Source organism: Sphaeramia orbicularis, chromosome 22, assembly GCF_902148855.1.
Source record: "Sphaeramia orbicularis chromosome 22, fSphaOr1.1, whole genome shotgun sequence".
Lineage (NCBI taxonomy): Eukaryota > Metazoa > Chordata > Actinopteri > Kurtiformes > Apogonidae > Sphaeramia > Sphaeramia orbicularis.
Genome location: NC_043978.1, coordinates 54,779,501 through 54,801,205, shown reverse-complemented (window position 1 = coordinate 54,801,205; position 21,705 = coordinate 54,779,501). Strand labels below are relative to the sequence as shown.

Below are 21,705 nucleotides of genomic sequence, written 5' to 3'. Positions count from 1 at the left end.
AGCGGCTCGTCCAATAACCAAAGGGTTGGTGGTTCCAATCCTGGCTCTGACTGTCCATATGTCCAAGTGTCCATGGAAGACACTGGACCCTAAACTGGTCCCAGTTGGACCTGGTGGATTTGGAAAGAGCTGTGGACACCATGAAGGAGGAGAAAATGAGCTAAAGAAGTGCAGAACATTTACCATTTAAATCCACTGTTAAATCTACATGTTTAAACTGTTCAATCTACATGTTTAAACTGTTCAATCTACATGTTTAAACTGTTCAATCTACAGGTTTAAACTGTTCAATCTACATGTTTAAACTGTTAAACCTACATGTTTAAACTGTTAAATCTACATGTTTAAACTGTTCAATCTACATGTTTAAACTGTTCAATCTACATGTTTAAACTGTTCAATCTACAGGTTTAAACTGTTCAATCTACATGTTTAAACTGTTCAATCTACAGGTTTAAACTGTTCAATCTACATGTTTAAACTGTTCAATCTACATGTTACTCTGTAAATATGTTTACAGTTGGAGGTGTTTTTTACAGTATTGTTCTGGAAACCACAGCTGCCAGTTTTTTTTCCATAAAAACAACAGAATTTTTTTTTACAGTGTAAGTATGCAGACCGAGTGATGTTATTGATGTGGGATTGAAAAGATAGAGCACTGTTGAGGATGACACCCAGACTCTTAACCTGTGGGGAAGGGGAGACCGCGGGGTTGTCGATGGTGAGGGAAAAACTATTGGTATTGTTACGTTTGAACTTCTAACAGACAGAGGTTTGAACAAAGTGTTAACAGTCCTTCTCCTGGTTGTGGTTCACATCAAGACCAACATCCAGCCAAGACTAGTGACAGACATTTGGCTTAGGGAAAGCCCTGAAGGTTTCCCAGCCACATGTAGATCCTCATATCAGTGGATATTGGCTGAACACACTGGTATCAATCGTGGGAAATACAGCGACTTAAAAAATAAGTCTGTCAATCTGAACATTGGTACGACACATCAGTTATACCAACGCAAAGTAGTTTAGCGTGGCTAATGCCGCGTCTGCACCCTCCCCACAACAGTATGCTGTGACTATTTTTGGAACCTGAGAAAAGTCACAGCATACTATTCCTGAGCTTTCTGAAACTTGGATGTGTAATTTGTGGTTTCTTAAAGCTGCCAGGTGACTTATGCACTGAACTTCATATGGAAGAAGAAAAAACACACACACTAAGCACACGCTTTGACTTGACTTACAACTTCTACTTCAAACTCTGACTGTTCTGTGAATCCTGCAATGATTACTAATTTTATTTATTTACTTATTTATTTATTTACTTTCAACTTTATTTTACTTGAGCTGATGGACAACTGAATTTCCTCTAGGGTATCTCACAGCAGGCACCAAATACTGTGTTAACATCATTCAAAATCCATTGAAAGGTACATTTTATTTCATTCTTGGGTCATTCCATATAATTTCATCCAGTGGTCCCCACCTGACCCTCTCAGATTTTTCTACATTTTTACATACTTCTAGTACATTATATATGATGGGAAAATCCAAAATTTCAAGGCTTAATTGTAAATGGTTCCAAAGTTCTGACCATTTGAAGTAGGTAGGGGGTACCCGAAAATTGCGACCAAAAGTAAGACTGGAAATTTTTGGCTGTTTTCAGGCTTCTATAACTTCTGAACAACAAGAGCTAGAGGTCTGAAATTTTCTGAATCATTTCACAGAATCTATAGTCCTAAGAAATGGGAAAAGATTTACTTAAAATTCATAATTGCATGTTACAGAGAATGACAAAGTTGAAATTTTATCCATCGCGAACTTCTAAAATGCTACATTTGTCCACTCATTACACAAAAACTAATCCTCATATTCATTAGAAATTTTCTGTGCCATATCTGGGCTACTGAGGGAATGGATCTGTGGAAAATGAAAGTGCTCTGTTATGTTATGCATGATATATGAACAGCTGAAAGTCAAAAGTATCTGTCCGACCTTTGGATTCACAGGTCAGTGTCAGCATGTGGGATAGGAAGGATCACAAAATAAAAGACACCATGTGAAAGGACAGGAAGTGACTACATTTTAACACCAAGCACAACTTGCTTCTATAAATCCTTCTGTTAAATGTTCAAATTAAATATGGATATTTTCGCCCTCATATTTTAGCATCTATATAACAGTATAATGTATAATAGTGATAATATTATAATAGTTAACAGTTGATAATAATAATTCTTCAGTGCATGTTCTGTCTGTGACAGTTTTCTCTTTGCATATGAAGCTGTATCCCTACTGCTGACACAAGGTGTCTTTTATTTTGTGATACTACCTATCCCACATGCTGATATTGACCTTAAAATCCGAAGGTCACAAGGTCCACAAGTATGATTCAAGTAACTGTTAGTTGTCAGCTGAAATGAATGTTCATTCATCATTTCCTTGCTAACATCATTGTTTGATCCTGTTAGCCTGTTCAGTAATATTATGTGACATTATGGTCAATGCAACATATATTTGTGTAATATTCAAAGGAATAACATCAATCACAACACAAAAGTCATATGACGATGATAGAAAATATCATCTGATGTCCCTTTGGATTTGCACCAGCCATATTCTTTTCAGTTGTTGATCAGCTGTAAACAGTAATAAAACCCTGTGTTTCTATTTTTATATAAACAGCATTATGACATTATGCTTTTAATGATAATATTTGAACATATGAGCTTATGCTGAGCATGATGTCAGAGGAAAATGGCTGCTGTCTTAATATGGTCTATGGCTTCAGCTTGTATCGACACTGTAATGATCTATTTCACAGGTGTCAAACATGCGGCCCGGGGGCCAAATCTGGCTCTCCAAAGGTTCCATTCCGGCCCTGCAGGATGAAAGTGCAAAAATGAACCTGAACAGTCCAGGTTGAACAAATCCCTTTGGTTCAGGTTCCACATACAGACCAACGTGATCTACAGTCAAAAGAACAACACAATAACCTAGAAATAATGACAACTACCATTTTTCTTTGTGAAAAATTATGTGGAAAAAATTTAAGTGAAAAAAATTACATGACACTGTGAAAATATTTACATTTACAAAATTACTCTTTCACAATAAAATGCAAATAAATACATACATAAAAACAAAGATGAACAACCTGAAATGTGCAATTTTAACAATATTCTGTCTGTTACCAAATGTTTTATGCATTTATGGATCCACTGGGATCTGGAGTTGTGTTCATAATAACAGATGGAATATTGTAGAAATTGTTCAAATTTTAGTTCCAAACTCCAAAATTTTAACAATATTCTGCCTGTTACCAAATGTTTATGGAACACCGTGTGTAATGTACGTGTATAAATAATAAGTTGAGGCATAATATTGTTAGAATTGCACTAATTTTTCAAATGAAATGTCTATTTTTTCAGGTTATTCACATCTTTTTTGTAAAATGTCAATATTGTCAGAATTTAATTGGGTTTTTTTGTACTAAAACAAAAAGAAAAACTTGGATTTTTTCATTATTTATAGGTTATTAAGTCATTATTTTGCTGGTCTGGCCTGCCTGAGATCAAATTGGGCTGAATATGGAACTGAACCAAAATGAGTTTGACAGCCCTGCTGTATTTTCTTATTATTGCAGTTTTAAATTTCTCTGTAATGTAACACAGTGATGCTCATAACATTGTTATCCTTGGAACTGAAGCTATTGTGCTCACCCTCCAAAATGCCTATGGTTGACATAATATAGTTAGTATAATTATACCTGTCAACTGTTATAGCATAGGTAGATCATTTTAATAATGTCCATAAGAGGCAACGGATGCAATGACTGGCCAAATAACTGCTAGAACCATCGACTGGAAAAGGGTGTGGATTAAAGAATGTGTGCACCCCCTTCATGTTTAAATGTTATCTCAGTGAAATTTTTTTTACTGCTTCTGCTTAAAATGTCAAAAACAAAAACAATGGAAAAGGTGACTCAGATGGAGAGGCTGTGGACGCCTGTGGTGAGCATCTACCCCTTACCTGTCATAGGTGGCCACCATGAAGTTGAGCAGCAGCCCGATGGACTGCTCCACATTGATCTGGTGCGTGGTGGGCAGCCGCTTGTTGAGCTGGTAGTAGATGGAAGATAAGATCGTTTCCAGCCGTGAAACATTGATCTCAGCATTGTGGTCCAATGTGTTGAGCCCGTTGTCACGAAAGGCTTCGATCATGTTCCAGACATCCACCAGATGAACTGTGACGGAAGGGGGGACGCAGTCAGACTGATCAATTGTGAGTGTGTTTTCATATTGGAACAAATGTTTCAGCTGGTGACACAATGTCACTGAAATCACTAAAAAGAGGGAAACACAAAGAATCGTGCACTTACGGTTGCATCTCTTCTGCACAAACCGCAGTTTACAGGCTGTTCTATACGTTGACAGTCTGATAACGTCAAAATTTTGAGCTCCTGTAAAAACAAATATGTAAGAGAAGGCTCAAAAGGTGTTCATCCAGTTCAAGACAACATGATCAGAATCTGTACTTACATGGAACTGGATGTTAAAGGTGCTGGAGACTTTCATGACTCATTTTTCATCAGATCTGTCAAACCTCGGTCATATCCTCAGTATCATGAATCCCTAAGTCTTTCTGTCATTACTCACCTGAACCTCTTGCATTACGGTGAACAGTTTCTTAGTGCCATCCACCAGAAACAGTCCATGTGTTTACAAACGAGCCGGGAGGTCACTCGGGCATCTTCGGAATTTAGTCACAACGTGCATTGTGGGAAACGAAGGCTCGCGCAGCCGCCTGACAACGGCAGCTGGAACAGACATGATCGGAAACGGCAGGAACTCCCCTCCTTCTGTCCATATTCCTCCAGCCGTTTCCGTGTTTCCGCGTGTTTGTTTCATCCATTTAATACCATACGGTTGCGCTCCTGCTGCTGCTGTCAGGTGGCTGCGTGAACCTCCGTTTCCCACAATGCACGTTGTGACTAAATTCTGAAGATGCCTGAGTTACGTTCCGGGTCGGTTTGTAAACAACTGGACTGTTTCTGGTGGATAGCACTTGGAAATTGTTCAACGTAATGCAAGAGATTCAGGTGAGTAATGACAGAACGACTTACAGATTCATGATACTTCGACTATGACTGAGGTTTGACAGATTTGATGAAAAGTTGGTCACGAAAGTCCCCGGCACCTTTAAAACTGATGACAAATATCACATTATTATTTCCCACACTAACAGGTTAAATGGTTAAGCTAAATTCCCCATTGGTGTGAATGTGAATGTGAAAGTGAACGGTCGCTCATCTCTGTCAGCCCTGCCATGAACTGCTGACATGTCCAGGGTGGACTCCGCCTTTGCCCAGAACTTAGCTGGGATAGGCTCCAGCACCCAGGCGACCCTCTTGAGGACAAAGTGGTTCAAAAGATGAATGAATGGATGAATTCCCCTAAAGACCCATGCAAGAAATATTTGACAAATGTATGATTTAATGTCCATGTTCTAAGAACCAGTTTAGGGCCCCCGTACCTGGCTGACCTGGCTCCGTGGTCGGCCCACAGGAGTCATTTAAATTTGGATTAATTTTAGCTTTTTATCCTCAACAGGGTCCTTGAGGGTTCATGGGAGTTTGGCCATCCAATCCACATGGTGGATTTAGTAGATTTTTAGTGGATTTGGAGAACTCATTTGTATCTTTTGGGGGATACTTCAGCTGTACGGCGTCCATGGCCCACTGCTGCGGGCTATTAGGTCCCTCTACGACCAGAGTCAGAGCTTAGTTTGCGTTGCCAGTAGTAAGTCGAATTTGTTCCCAGAGCGGGATGGACTCTGCCATAGTTGCCCTTTGTCACCAGTTCTGTTCAGAATCTTTAGGGACAGAATTTCTAGGTGGCGCCAGGGGGCAGAGTGGTCCTGTTTGACAACCTCAGGGTCGCATCTCTGCTTTTTGCAGGTGTGGGCTTGTTAGCATGGAGTGTGAGATCAGCAGGTGGATCAGAGCAGCGTCGGCAGTAATACACTACACCAGTCTGCTGTGGTGAAAAAAAAACTGAGCCAAAAGGCAAAGCTCTTGATTTAACGGGCCGATCGATGTTCTGAACCTCACCTATCGGCCTGATCACAGTCCAGGTGTACAAGTATATTTGCACCTAACCCTAACCCGGAATAAAGGCTTTCCATGTCCAGGAAGAATTTAGAACGCCATTAAAAGAGGATTAAAGCACTGACTTTAATCAGGTTTAAATTTAATTCCAATTTTTCTTTTTCAACTGGAATAAGGTGTTTACATGGACATCTGAAATAGGATCGAACCTTTAATCAGATTAAACCAGGAAGAAAAGTCGTCATGGAAACGCACAGATTGTCCCTCAGATCTGGGAGATGATTCACTGCTGATGTAGAAAATCGCCCCTGGATTAACAATCGGATTCCTGAACTTTCACTCAGTCTATACAAATAATGATTTAACATTTAACATGATCATGATAGAAGTTCAGTGGCATTAAATGTTTTATAGCGATAACATTTTAGCCTTAAAGCTCAGTCCTTTTTATAAGACAAAGAGCATTTACTGAATGTCTTGGTGTGGGAGGAATCCAATGTGTGAGGGACCACGCATCTCCTGTGCAACTAAGAGCCAGTCGTAGAAATCTGCACGAGCTGGGACTGACTGTGAATAGTGAAAAGAAATTTCTCTCAGTCGACTTCACTCACTCATTTCCATGAAGAGCTGTCTCTTCTCCACCATGGCCTTGCCTCGTTTGCTGCCCTCCTCGATCATTCTGCGGCACATCACACAGCACAGTACGCAACGCTCAGTGCTCAGACCATAGAAATCACTCTAGTGCAGGGGTGTCAAACTCATTTAAGTTCTGGGGCCACGTTCAGCCTAATAGGATCTAAAGTGGGCCGGACCAGTGAAAGAATATAAATAAGAGGATAAGAACTTAGAAATAATGTCAACTCCAGGATTTTTTTCTATGTTTTTTGACTGAAAAAAAGTCAAATTCTGTAATGAAAATGTTTACATCTATGAACCGAACATGAACAAATATGAAGCTGAAAATTCTTAAGACAAGTAAGTGCAATTTTAACAATATTACGCCTTAGTTTATCATTTATACATATGCAACACAACTTACAGATCACAGTGGATCTACAAATACACAAAACATTTAGTAAGAGGCAGAATATTGGTAAAATTCCACAGACTTATCTTAAGAAATTTCAGGTCATTCACATTTTTTGTAAAAGGCTAGTCTGTAAATGTAAACATTTTTTTGTAATTTTACTTTTTTTTACACTAAAACAAAGAAAAATTTGTAATTTTCATTATTTATAGGTTATTATGATAGTATTTTACTGGTCTGACCCACTTGAGATTGAATTGACCTAAACTTATTCCAACACCCTTAATTGTTAATATTATCAGTGTAATTTCTAAATTTCACAGTTTCATCCCAGGGGCCAGATTGGACCCTTTTGTGGGCCAGATTTGGCCCCCGGGCCACATGTTTGACACCTGTGCTCTAGTGCCATGCTAGGGAGAATTTATTTACATATGAATAACATGCACTAACAAATAAAAGGACTGACATGAGTCTAAACTAAACCAACATCTTTCCAGTGTGCAGCCTCAGTGGGTGAAAGGTGTGTGAACACTGGTGGACCAAACGTCCACACTTTCATCTCTCCTATGTGCACTCAGTGGATTTCAAGGACTGCATGAGTCATCCCATCAGATATTCACTGTAAAATACTGTACAGACAGGCTGACGTGTCTGTGGTTGGCTTTTCAATACAAGGAAAAAGCTCTTTTTGTGACCAAAATGTGACGGCTTTAACCCTTTCATGCACAGTGGTCATTACAGTTGACAGCTGATCAAAGGTGTTTTCTTGTATATTTGTGGATTTGTTGTTTTGTGCATCATCCCATACTAAAGATGTAACAATTACCAGTATAACGATAAACTGTGGTAAAATTCCAGACGGTTAGTATTACCGTTTAAATTGTAATTATCGTGATAAGAGTGTTTGATTAACGCACTTTGAAAGAGAGAGAGGGAGACTATCTGTTTATCTATCTATGAAAAAGAAACTAAAAACAACTCAAATTTGACATTGAAAATGGTCAAACAATGGCCATAAAGTGACATCTTTAATGTATATGTGCATGTTTGATGTTTACATGGTAATATTTGAATGTTTCTGCAACAGGAAGTACATTATACCGATTATTTTATTTGTTTTTTGTTTTATTTTATTTTATTTTATTTTTTTTTTCCAAAATACAACTTGGTTAAATTATATCAGTGTGTGTATTAGTAGTTTTCGAACATTTTGAGCACAATTTCAACAATACTGCAATAATAATGATAACCATGATAATTTTGGTCACAATAACCATGATATAAAATTTTCATGTCGTTACATCCCTATCCCATACGCTGCAATTTAGACCATTACTGTAACTTTGCTGTTCTAGATAAACCTGATCTGCACTAACATGTTTGAGTAGAAAAAATTGCTAATTGTTACTAGATTATAATAAACAGTTTTGTTTTTTGTTTTTTTAAACAAAAAAGTTGTTTGTTTTTTTTGCATCTTATCTCCACGCGGGTATGTTAAAATGTGAGAAAACATCAGATTAGCAGCATTAAAAATGTTTTTATTTCATAGTTTTCATATGGTATATCAGTGAATACATGTTCACTTTGCTTCTAAAATTAAATGCAGGGTGTCCAGCTGAGTGAACATTTTTGTAACTCCATGATTAAATAGAGTCATAAAAAATCCATCGCATTGTTTGTTTTTTTCATGCCTCAAGAGGAATAAAAGCACTCCGGAAAAAAAATCTTGATGAAGGTTCTCATAATTCATGCATGAAAGGGTTAAAGCCAGAGTAATAATCGGAGCTGAATCAATTGCCTAAATAAAAAGCTAAGAATATAATAGATAAAGAAGAGAATTAGAGGTTTGGAATCAGGCTGATAAAGCTCAATATATCACAAATGTAAGTGCTTTTTGCTCCAGATAAAGGCGTTTTTGAGCAACCTTTTCCTGCTTCTTGAATTTGTTCCATTCAGGATCCTCTGAACCTCGGTATCATCCAGTGAAGGGGCCCTGGGTTCCACAGGTTTTTGAGTGAAATAATAATCAATAATCAATAATCAAGGATGCGTCATTAACCCTTTCATGCATGAATTATGAGAACCTTAATCAAGATGTTTTTCCTGAGTGTTTTTATTCCTCTTTAGGCATGAAAAAAACAATGCGATTGAATTTTTTTTATGAATCTATTTTTCATGGAGTTACAAAAATGTCCACTCAGCTGGACACCATGCGTTAAATTTTTGAAGCAAAGACATATATTTCAAACCCATCATCATAAAGTGATTTACCGTGTGAAAACTACGAAATAAAAACATTTTTAATGCAGTTATATCTGATGTTTTCTCACAATTTATCATACTCTAATACTAGTTTTGACTCATTTCATGGAGATAGTACATTAAAAAAAAAAAAACTTTTTGTTTGAGAAAATTAGCTGTTGATTTCCACTCAAACATGTCAGTGCAGACCAGATTTATCAAGAACAGCGCAGTTAAAGTACTGGTCTGAATGTCAGTGCAGATGATGCAGGAGCGTCCACTGTGTTGGCTGATATCCTCTTGAGACCCAATAAAGTGAAAATCTTTAGCTTTTTTACATTAAACAGTCCTCTTAATTGGAAACTGCAAAATGCAAGTTTTTACAGATGCATTTTTAAAATTATTTTCATTCATTTATTTTTTAATGGACTGTCCTTTGAAATGAACTGCATTTTTTAAAATTAAAACTGTCGAACTTTAGTCCCTCACAGAGGACACAGATGCATTGCTGGGTCTCAGGAGGACCTGGAATTAAAACAACTAAACCCATGAATATACACGAGAACAGCAGGAGAACATCTGTCCACTGGAGTGACCACTGTGCATGAAAGGGTTAATGGATGACTTGATAATTCTTTAATTTTTGACTTCTTTGTTCTTGCATTCAAATGAGACCCAGCTTCTTACTCTGTCTGTGCTTGTGTTCTAGCTTTTCCTCCAGCTCAGTAAATACTGCTTAACTCTCATTTACTGGGTTTAGTTCAGAGTTTTTGCCCTTTTCTTCGACACCTCACACTGTTCTAGTGGTTGTCTCAATCATCACTTTCCAACTTGTAGAGTATGATTTGCCCAAAACCTACTATTTTTTAGTTCCATTTTTCAGTCAAAATGCTCAGAACAATTCAAAACTAAGTTTGTAAATGGAAAAAACACACGTTCCATCGAATACTGATGTGTCTGGATTCTTAGTGGCTTTACTAAAACGTGACTTTTAACCAGAAATCTAAAGTCAAACTGATGAATTGAAGATTGACTTTATGATACTCAGTGACATTCGGTGGTAAAGTTGTAATCAGCTGATTACCCCCCCACCCCACCCCCACCCTAAAACTGTGGCCACAAAAATCACAGAAGTCCATCTCATTTGTTGTGTCAATTAATGTGACATTAACTCTTGTCCACTCTCAAATGTGAAAAAGTAGATGACAGGAACGCAGCTTATGGCTCTACGTCAACTGGTATAAAACACAAAAATCTAATGAAGTCTATGTTGAGCGACTGTAAAATCATGTTGGACTCCATGAATGGACTCAGTTTATGGTAATGAAACAGGATTCTCATTTTTATGTGGGTCGAACAAAAAGCTCATTCTGAAAGTCATTTATTTCTGTAATTACATCTTTCTTTATCCCCCTAAATCTTACACACTAGACCTTTACATGTTACAATAAATTAAAAAACATGTTCACATGTTCATAGTGTCACCACAGTTAAATCACAATTTTCAGAAAATCTTTAAACTTGTACTTGTCAGAGTAAGGAATCTACACTTCACTTCTTAACTTTTGTTTTTGCAATGTATGGTTTGATTTAAGATTCAGCTGTTTTGAAATTTTACAAAAGATTATTTAGCCTCGTTCTCACTCTCATTCTGATCTACATCTAATAACTAATTTTATTACTCTGGTAATTGTTCAAAAGTCACATAAAAAGTATATTTTAATGCAATGACATAGGTTTGAACTTCAGTATTCATTTTTCTTTTGTTCAGTTACTGTGTCCTAAAGGTGAACGACCGTACCCGACACACTGGAAATGTCTACGACCACATCAGTAGTATTCTGCCTCACACTGGGGAGTGAAAAACAGATTTGATAACAGTCAGATGTATTTACCTGTCACCAGCTGAATGTCAAACAAAGTGATGAGCTAAACGTCGACCCTGCAAAGACAAACCACAATGGAAGAGTTAGTGAGGGTGTGTGTCGACCTGATGTCACCATTACTATCAGAGATAAGCCATTCACTCCAGCACATAATGGACCGGACTTTTAAATGAGTAATTAACACCTCCTCCTCCTCCTCCTTCCTTCAAGGACTTCATCAACTCTCAATTTGTGCTTTTGTTTCCCTCTTCGGCTTCCTGTCGAGATACCGGCAAGGCGGCTGAGGAACACTCCACAGCCTGATCACAGTCAAGGTGTACAAGTATATTTGCATCAGTTATTCATCAGTATTCCAAACAGATCCTCCAAAACCATTCCCAAAATGTGTCTTTGTCCATCTTATTACTAGATCTGTCAATCCTCCAAATTTGAAGAAAATCGGATCAAAACTGATCAAATGTCGACCCAATGAGCGTGAAAACATGGGCACAATTTGATTGTTATAAGAGAGCAAAATGATTGTCCATAATGTTTGGAACACAATAAATAATTCCTCCTCAACTCCTGTGTCTTTTTTATTCCAAATACACACATCACATTGCTTTTCATTTATTGATCCTTTTTGTTGAACAGCTGTTTGATTATCAATTCTTCTTTTCAGTATTAAGACAATCCACCATTTTGTTGTTAACCCCTTCTTTTCCAGCCCTTTAATTGGAATAATAGAATGGGAACCTGTTCTTTCAGTATTATTAGGACTAAATCTGCACAACTAGACAGATGTGGCTCTGCTCCCTGGTATGCTGCACAACATTTGGGAACAATGTGTCAAACGGATGTTTACGTGGAAGCACATGTTTTCAATGGTGCGTTGTTCACCCAAATTCCTGGAGTGTCCGTACACCAATATACTTCCATCACTGATCTGGACTCTATGCCTTACAGATCTACTGTTCTCACTGGTTCCACATGTTTGTGTCCTCCTGTACCAGAAGACTTAGTTCCAGATGGAACACAGATGCCACCATGTGCTCAGACACATTTCCATTCACATCTGCTAGAGTCCGTACACCAGTAGTGTCCGTACACCACATTCTAAATATGTGGCTCTGATTTGACTGTTTCTGTCAATATATGGAATTTTTCAGCAGGCATGCTTTGGACACCACATCTATGCAAGAAACAATGCATGATTCTGCTGAGGTCTGAAACATTTGTATATGTGTGTAGGCATTAAATATGGAGGCTATTAGGCTGGAGTGTCCGTACAGCCAAGAATGTGTGATCTGACAGGGGTACAAGCCTGACACATTTATAGGAGACACCAGAATACACACAGATTTTGGACTTTAAAAGAGAAATATCAGACAAATCAAATGGCCTGTCTGATTTTTGGACAGAGCAGTATTATTTTTTATCTCTATGTGCACCCTTTCTGGTACCTGGACTGGGATCAGGCGGTCCAGCTCTTGTGGTCTGTGCAAAAGGATCATTCTCAGTGACATCCCGCCTCAGCAGTGACATAACGACCCCACTGAGCTGAACCACTTCATGATGACTTCCACACAATAACATTATGGACACTTAATGAGCTGTAAACACCAAGCGCCCTGAAGCTCCGTGGACCATGGAGCCAAATACGGCTGGGCCATAAAACCGTACTGATATTTATCATGATATAAAAGTAGTTCTCGATAACTATTACTATCGTGATGAACATTTGCTTTTGTTTTGTCTTTAGGATTCATATCATTTACATTGTCAGATAAAACACTTTCAATCTTACAACAAACTCATTCATATTTTGGTGTCGCACAAACATATCGTTAGCCTCATAATAGCATAATTGCTTTGGTCATATTTTTGGCCAAACTGTGATATCTATATAAAATGAATCAGCAGTGTCAGCTAAGTGAAGTTACACAGATATCACAATTTGCCCAAAAATACAACTTAGGCCAGTGTTGTTCAACCTTGGGGTCAGGACCCCACACACATGGGGTCGCCTGCAATTCAAATGGGGTCACCTGAAATTTTAAGCAAATTGATAAAAATAAAAGAAAAACTTTCTAATAAAAAATATATGATGAGTTGAGAGAGGCCATTCCAAACCATAGCAGACAAACTGTGAGTGTGAAACTGCAGCACTGTGCTTCTGTTTGTGTCACATGTTCACTGTGGTCAGTTTCAGATGCTGCAGCTCTTTCATAATTCATAGTTTCAGTTCTTGTTTGTTCAGTATTAATTGTCCTCCTTGTAAATCCCAGCTGGACTGACTGGACAGATCCTGAGCCTTTGTGCAGTAATCTACACCTGGATTTACTGCCTCTGTCCACAATAACAGACATTATACAGACTAAATGTTGTGTAAAATTAACATTTATTTGCAACATAGTATAGAAAAACTACTACATGATTAAAAACAAATTAATTTTAACAACAAAAAAAAAGTCTGTGTTGTGAATGTCTGGGGTCGCCAGAAATGTGTGATGTTAAAATGGGCTCATGAGCCAAAAAAGTTTGGGAACCAGTGACTTTGACCGTTCTGCTACGAGGCTGACAACCACTGGAAGTGTTCAGAAGAAACACAGAAGGTTTGTGTTGGGGTTAGGCTTCAGTTCAGCGCTCCACCATTCTAATCCCAGACTCCAGGTGGGCCTTCTGTGTATTTACGTCTCGTTATGCCTTTCACATTGTTTACCTCGTTTTTTTTCTTGATAAGTCATTACATTTTTTCATCTCATTGCATCTTTTATGTTTTTTTCATATTGCATCTTGTACAATGTTTTCATTCTGTGTCTTCAGTTACTATTTTTATCATGTTACACACGTCATTTATATCATTTTAATTCTGTTGCATATTTCACTATGTTTTTATTTGTTCTGGACATTTTTGTCACACTACGTATTGTGCTGTTTTCATCTAACTGCCTCTTTTACATCGTTTGTGTACAATGTTTTTATCATGCACCTTCTATAACATTTGTATCCTGTGTCTGCCATCTTGTTGCAGCTTTTAAGTGACTAGTGTCTAGTTTAATTTTTAAGGCTGACTTCTTCCTCTGTTTCATTTGGTCTTTAATGTGTTTTTTTTTGTTTTTTGTTTTTTTTTACATTATGTCTTTGCTTTTTGTATTGTTGCATCATTTATATTGTTTCCATCTCATTTTCTTGTGTCTTTAAAGTTTCCACCTTGTTTTGTCATTTGCAACTAGGGATGTAACGATATGAACATTTCATATCAGGGTTATTGTGACCAAAATTATCACAGTTATCATTATTATCGCAGTATTGTTGAAATTGCGCTTAAAATGTTCAAAAAGTACTAATACACACACTGAAATAATTTAACCAAGGTGTGTGTAAAAAAAAAAAAAAATAATAATAATAATTGGTACAATGTCCCTTCTGTGTCAGAAACATTCCAATATTAACCCTTAGTGGTCTGGGCCTATTCTGTCTGTTTTTCAGTCCTTTTGATTTGGCCTTTATATACTATAGAAACAAATGTTTACTATACCCATGTTTGGATCTGTTTTTCAGCACAACTTCATCTATATCATCTGTCTATTATTTTTTCACTTTCACCTACTATAAAAACACAAAAGGACAGAGAACACACAAAAAATATATAAAATCTGATTCGAAACATGTATATAATTTATTGCATAAATAACACACAGATGTTTAACGAACCTTTTCACAGACTTTAAAAGTGAATATTGGTTCCAAATATTAGGTATAGAAAATTAAAATTGTAATAAATTAAACTATACTCAAGTATTTGACATAAAAGCAGATCTTTACATCGGCGTTTTCTCTGGAAAAGTGCGGTAATCGAACACAGTTATCATGAGAATTAGAATTTAAACGCTAATACTAACAGTCTGCAATTTTACCGTGGTTTATCGTTATACCGGTCATGGTTACATCCCTAATTGCAACACTGTTTTCTTAAACATTTTCTAGGTTATTTTTTTCTTGTCTTGTTGCATCTTACTACATTTGTCTCTTGCATCTTTTAGGCTGTTTTTCTCATAGGTCTTGCGTCATTTTCATCCTGTTGCACCTTTCATGAATCATTTAAAACTACAAATAACCAACTCTAACCCAGGACCAAAAACACTCCTGTATTAAATGAAATAATAATTAGACATTTATGGTAATAATCACAGATATCAACAGTAAGTCTGTTTTTATTGTCATCCATTGTGGCAGTCTCATCCAGCCCTACGCACAAGCATACGTGGATCACCTGTGTGTTCATGGGATGCGTTCGCTGACCAGGGGGGATCATCTGATCAGCAGAGCATGAGCCAAGGAACCAAGGCTTTTCTGCTACAGGAGGATTTTCTCTATTTTGGTGTTTGGTGTGCCCCCCTCCCCCATCTCCGTCTGCCTCACAACATTCTTCTTCTTTTCCTGTCCCCCTCCCACAACCAAATCAACCAGCCAAATGAAAAAGTTCCATCACATGACCACGTGAACTGTGTTTAGAATGTCTTATGTATGTGATGGATGTGCTTGCATTATCTTCACTGGAATTCTTTCAAAGGATTTGTGTTGGGCGCATGCGCACGCAGCGACCGGCCGTGAGCGAAAGCTGCAGAACAAATCTACCCACGGGTACAAATAAAGTCACCTTGAACCTTGAGATGTAACGATTACCGGTGTAACGATAAACCGCAGTAAAATTGCAGACAGTTTGTATTACTGTTTAAATTCTAATTATTGTGATAACCGTGTTTGATTATTGCACTTTTAGGGGAGAAAACGCCGATGTAAAGATCTGCTTTTATGTCAAATACTTGAGTATAATTTTAATTTATTCCAATTTTAATTTTCTATACCTAATATTTGGAACCAATATTCACTTTTAAAGTCTTTGAAAAGGTTTGTTAAGCATCTGTGTGTTATTTATGCAATAAATTATATACATTTTTCAAATTGTATTTTATATATTTTTGTGTTTTTTGTCCTTTTGTGTTTTTATAGTAGGTTAAAGTGAAAAAATAATAGACAGATGATATAGATGAAGTTGTGCTGAAAAAACAGATCCAAACATGGGTATAGTAAACATTTGTTTCTATAGTATATAAAGGCCAAATCAAAAGGACTGAAAAACAGACAGAATAGACTCAGACCACTAAGGGTTAATATGGGAATGTTTCTGACACAGAAGGGACATTAGGACTATTATTTTATTCAGCTTTTTTGTTGTTTTTTTTTTTTTTCAAAATACAACTTGGTTAAATTATTTCAGTGTGTGTATCAGTACTTTTGAACATTTTGAGCACAATTTCAACAATACCGTGATAATAATGGTAACTGTGATCATTTTGGTCACAATAACTGTGATCTGACATTTTCATATGGTTCCATCCCTATTTTGGTGTTTCTCATCATTTTCGATCCCCTCCTCCCCCTCATGCAATGCTATCCACTGTTATGACAGCAGCTCTTTCAAATCCCAAACTTGTACCACTTCTGACTGGTGTTGAACACTTCCTGTTGCTTACAGCTGCTGACACTTAGTGGCAGAAGAGCAGTAATAGAATATACAGCCATATGTGGTTGAATAATGACAAACAAAGCAAGGCTTGAACCCAAACAGGACCCAGAGATCAGCCAAATGTCATAATAAATATGGATAGCAGCACAAAGTTGGAGTCGTTTTTGCTCTTTTCGGCTAAAATTTCCTTCGGGGGTCAAATGAGTGTCCATTTTTGTCCAAAAAAACAGTTGTCCTAAAGTCATAGAAGTGTGTGTAAATAATGCTAATCCATTTGTGCACAGACTACTGATATTCTTTGACAGTGGAAGCTCTATTTTCATAAATATTGGATTTGGAATAGCACGTGTATGTGAAAACTTTTGCTGGTGGACGGACATGACATTACCCATGATGCTCTGGTCAGTACCAGTACTTTATTAGGAATAAACTTCTAGACTTCCTATTGCTAATTGTGCTCTTCTTCATAAATGTTGGTATTGTGGATCTAAAACAATCCCAGCTGACACAAAAACACTAAATGTGTCAGTGGACGGATGTGACATGGTTGTTGTGGATCCCATCATACTGATGCTCTGCAGCCATGTCAGCGTTTACACTAATGATCCCTGTGCAAAAACTAGGCGCACTATTATTTATTGGATAGTTTAGCATCAGACTAGGGATGTAATGAGTACCGGTACAACGACAAACAGCGGTAAAATTCCTGATGGTTAGTATTACTGTTTAAATTCTAATTATCGTGATAACCGTGTTTGATTACCGCACTTTGAAAACTAATGGTACTGCACATTTCCTGGAGAGGCAGCAGCATTCCAGGAACTATCTGTCTATCTATGAAAAAGAAACTCAAACTTGATCTGGAAAATGGTCAAACAGTGTCCATAAGGTGCCATCTTTAATGCACATTTGTATATTTGATGTTTACATGTTAATATTTGAATGTTTCTGCAACAGAAGGCACATTGTAGCTATTATTTAATTTTATTTATTTATTTATTTTCCAAAATACAACTTGGTTAAATTATTTCAGTGTGTGTATTAGTACTTTTTGAACATTTTGAACACAATTTCAACAATACTGCGATAATAATGATAACGGTGATAATTTTGGTCACAATAACCTTGATATGAAATTGTCATATGGTTGCATCCCTACATCAGACTAAAGAGGAAAGAACAATATGGAATTGTTCTTTCTGTCTAAAAATGCTTCTTATTGTAAAAGTGTTGATGTAAACAGTGCTGTGTGCCATTCTTCATGTATGTATTGGTGGAACAGAAGCAGGATGGATCAGCACCATACTCCAGATTGAACCTGTACAAATAAAACATGTGATATGGAGGAGAGAATCTGGGAAGAAAAACTGGGGAATCCAAAAGAAGAGAAGATTTGTTTTTCAGCTCAATTCAGTTCAAATAGAACTTGTCCATTTGTGACATGAAAATCTAGCATTAATTGTGCTGAAATGGTTCATTTTGGAGCTGAAAACATAGTTCATATGAGCATCAACATGTTGAACAGAACTGAAATCCTGTCCATTTGAACAACTGTCATTTACCAACACAAAGTTCCTTTGGATTCACTGAGACTGATTTAATATGAACACAGACACAAAGAAGAGCTGTGAGTAAATTTTAGCTGATTTCTATTTGTTGTCACATGTTAGACTTTGTGAAACATTGCTCTGCTGTGGGAGACTTCTGCAAAAATAACACAAGGGTTCATTGTAAATATTCAGTGTGTGAAGTATGTGTGGAAATTCATGAGTAGGCAACTTGGGCCTTGCACTGGCAGGCAGTAGTGCAGAACAAACCCAGAGCAGTGCATGGCAGCTGAAGACATCCACTGTGAGGTCGTGTTTAGGATCAAAGACACAAGTTGTCAATAATTCAGAGACAAAAATGAACTGACACACAGAGCAGAACGGCTGTGACCGCTGCCATGAGCCGTGTGCGACACTGGCAGGTACACACTGCCTCATGTTCCTGCTGGGACTGAAAATGATGGAATCCCAATTTTAGGGTCGAAAAGGTGGATTTGAGTCAAACCGCACCTTCTGCTCCTGGTCATGACAGCATCCTTCAGACGGACTGGGCTGCTGCAGTAGCTCCTTCCGTTTTTACCTCAAGCATCATTTCTGTCCGTGACCGTTCGTGCAACACTTCAGACATTCAGCACACTAACGCAGCCATGTTGCTGGTTTAATTGCCTATTTACCTTCTTATTTCCGCAATGGGACTGGGCTGTGGTGATGCACACACATTTAGGGACAAGAAACAATGGCAAGCACGCATCTTTTCAACTCTGAGCTGATGGCGACAGTCGAGTAGGAGATAAAAAAAAAGCCAAACTAGGAGATAAAAGCTACAGCTGACCGTTACAGAAGCCAGAGCTGCAGGTTGCGTTTACAGCATCCTCATCCTCATCCTCATCCTCATCCTCATCCTCCTCATCCTCATCCTATTCATCCTCATCGGCAGCAGCGGCGTCAGATGAAGAGGATAACTGCTCCGAGGTGAATAAGGAGAATATTTTCTACGGGATTTTCCGCCGCACTCTCACCTTTGACGAATCCACGCGTGTGTCCGCCGCCGTTACAGCTGTGCGCGCGCTGAGCCGCAGTTCGGATCATCCGTCATCATCTCAGCCCGCACTCCCGTCTCATTCGACTTCAGTCTCTGGAACTGCGGTTGTAGCCGCTCACAGAAATGGACCAGGGCTCCGCTCCGCATCATCGGCACCCCAGCAGCAGAGGACGGCAGAGCGCAGGCAGGCGCGCAGATGCCATGCGCGAACTCCTACTCCACTTTACGCATGTGCGCACGCACGCTGCTTAAAGGCGCACCGCTACTATGAGCTCCTGTGAGTTCCATCCTCTGGAGACCCAGCACAGGCCCGACACGAGCTGACCACACATCACCTGTGTTCTTCAGTGAACACACTTCCACTGCTACACTCTGGAAAACAGAGGAGGAGATCAGAACATTCCTGCACCTAGAAGGGCATTTTAAAGACTGTTCTCTCAAAAGTACAGTATTGGTCTGTAGGAGGCCAGAAGTGCACCTTTAGGAAAAAGGCTCCAAAGTTCTGCACAGTACAAATGTGTGCTATAAGGTACCCTGCAGCATTCAAAACTGTGTGTAGACCATGAGAACAGGCCACACTGGGTTACAAAACAATGTTTTCTCCAAGTCGTCTAGGTTTTTTCAACTGAATCAGGACCATTTTGCAGCGCTAAATCCAAAAATGACGTGTTTTTCTCAATCAGGTCAGGTTTTTTTGCTAATTTGATTTTGAAACACTTGATCCTCTCACAAAATTGATGACATTTTTGTGACTTTATCAGTTGATTTTTTATAGAGTTCTCACCCAAAATAGGTTTTAAGAGAAAAAAAAAAAAATTTTCTGACAGGATTCCTGTTAGGTACAATGGTGTATTCACCGCAGATGTAGCAGAATACGTCAGGCTTATTTTTGCAAGATCTTCTAGTCGAAGCCATTTCATTCACCTGTAATATTAAAAAAAAACAATCATAAATTGGCAAAAGTCAAATCTTCAGAACTCGTTTATTGCAAGAAATATGAAAGAATTTTGTATCATATGATGTGAAAATGCCCATAAATATAAGCAAAAAGGTTCAAAAGCCAATATGTAGCATAGTTCAGAAAGTTGACCTGATTGAGCAAAATTAATGTGATTTTTGGATTCAGCACCAAAATGATCCTAAATCAGCTCAAAAAACTTAATATATTATACTTATGTATATTAAGTATATTATACTTAATATACTTAATAAATTTGTTGTTGACCAGTGCTATCGGCTAGAACTCAACAGTAGGACGAATTAGAGTTCAAACATTATTTATTATATATCATACTGTAATTACTCTATATTATATTTAACCCTTTCATGCAATTATGAGAACCTTGGTCACAATATTTGTGCGTTTTTGTTGCTCTTTAGGCATGAAAAAACCATGCAATTTAGTTTTTTTTTTTTTTTTTTAAGGAGTTACAAAACTGTCCACTCAGCCGGACCGCATGCATTTAATTTTTCAAGCAAAGAAACATGTATTTAAAACCTAATATCAGAAAGTGATATGGAAAAGTATGCAATAAAAACATTTTTAATGCTGCTAATCAGATGTTTTCCCACATTTTAACATACTCTAATACAAGTTATTATTCATTTCATGGAGATAATATGCAAAAAAAAAACAAAACTGTTTTGTTTGTTGAGTTACACTAAAACATGTCACTGCAGATCAGGTTTATCAAGAACAGCACAGTTACAGTAACGGTATGAAATGCACTGTATGGGATGGTGCATGAGTGTCCACTGTGTCGGCTGATCTGGAACTAAAACAACAAAATCCATGAATATACAAGAGAACAGCTGCAGAAGAACTGCCCACTGGAGTGACATCTACACATGAAAGGGTTAATAATAATTTGTGTTTTAATTTAATAGCCCAATTAGCTCAGTGATAATAGCCTAATAATGTATTTCTCTTATTAGAACCTCTGATTATCGCCATAATCTCTGTTTGATCCAGTTTTCTTTCACACCTCCATGTCTTGATGTCGAAGTTTGCCTATGCCGTTTTTTTTGTTGTTGTTTTTTTTCTCAATTAGTCCACCGGTTCAAACTTTAAACATCATGGCATTATCAACTATATGAGAGTTTTCTTTCTATGTAAAGTACTTAAGGTACAAAAATGGACCATTTCCAAAGGGTACAGAAATGCCTCTGAAAAAAGTCCACCCCCAGAGACAAGCATCAGTACCCTTTAAGTCCAGGCTGGTACCTGTGTTTATGACAGTGCAGACCAGGGCTGTCGAATTGTTTGAGATAAATATACATTTCTTCATTTTAAGAATTTTGTGAATTTTAAAAATTCTTGCCTGATATATAAAGTCTTGCTTGGACT

The 21,705-nt window shown here is 37.7% G+C and overlaps 1 protein-coding gene across 6 annotated transcripts in view; it reads right to left on the bottom strand.

The window, feature by feature from the left end:
- dtnbb (dystrobrevin, beta b) overlaps positions 1 to 19,526 on the bottom strand; it is an 86,533-nt gene extending 67,007 nt beyond the window's left edge. For 5 of the 6 annotated variants that reach the window (XM_030126009.1, XM_030126005.1, XM_030126010.1 and 2 more), the window contains exons 1-5: positions 19,336 to 19,526; positions 11,267 to 11,313; positions 6,715 to 6,782; positions 4,376 to 4,456; positions 4,027 to 4,240 (exon numbers count right to left, since the gene is read on the bottom strand). In XM_030126009.1, the coding sequence (XP_029981869.1) occupies positions 4,027 to 4,240; positions 4,376 to 4,456; positions 6,715 to 6,781 (362 nt within the window). In that variant the 5' untranslated portion in view covers position 6,782; positions 11,267 to 11,313; positions 19,336 to 19,526. The remainder of the gene's footprint in view (positions 1 to 4,026; positions 4,241 to 4,375; positions 4,457 to 6,714; positions 6,783 to 11,266; positions 11,314 to 19,335) is intronic. The other variant, XM_030126006.1, reaches the window with a different exon arrangement.
- Between the last annotated feature and the right edge of the window lie 2,179 nt (positions 19,527 to 21,705).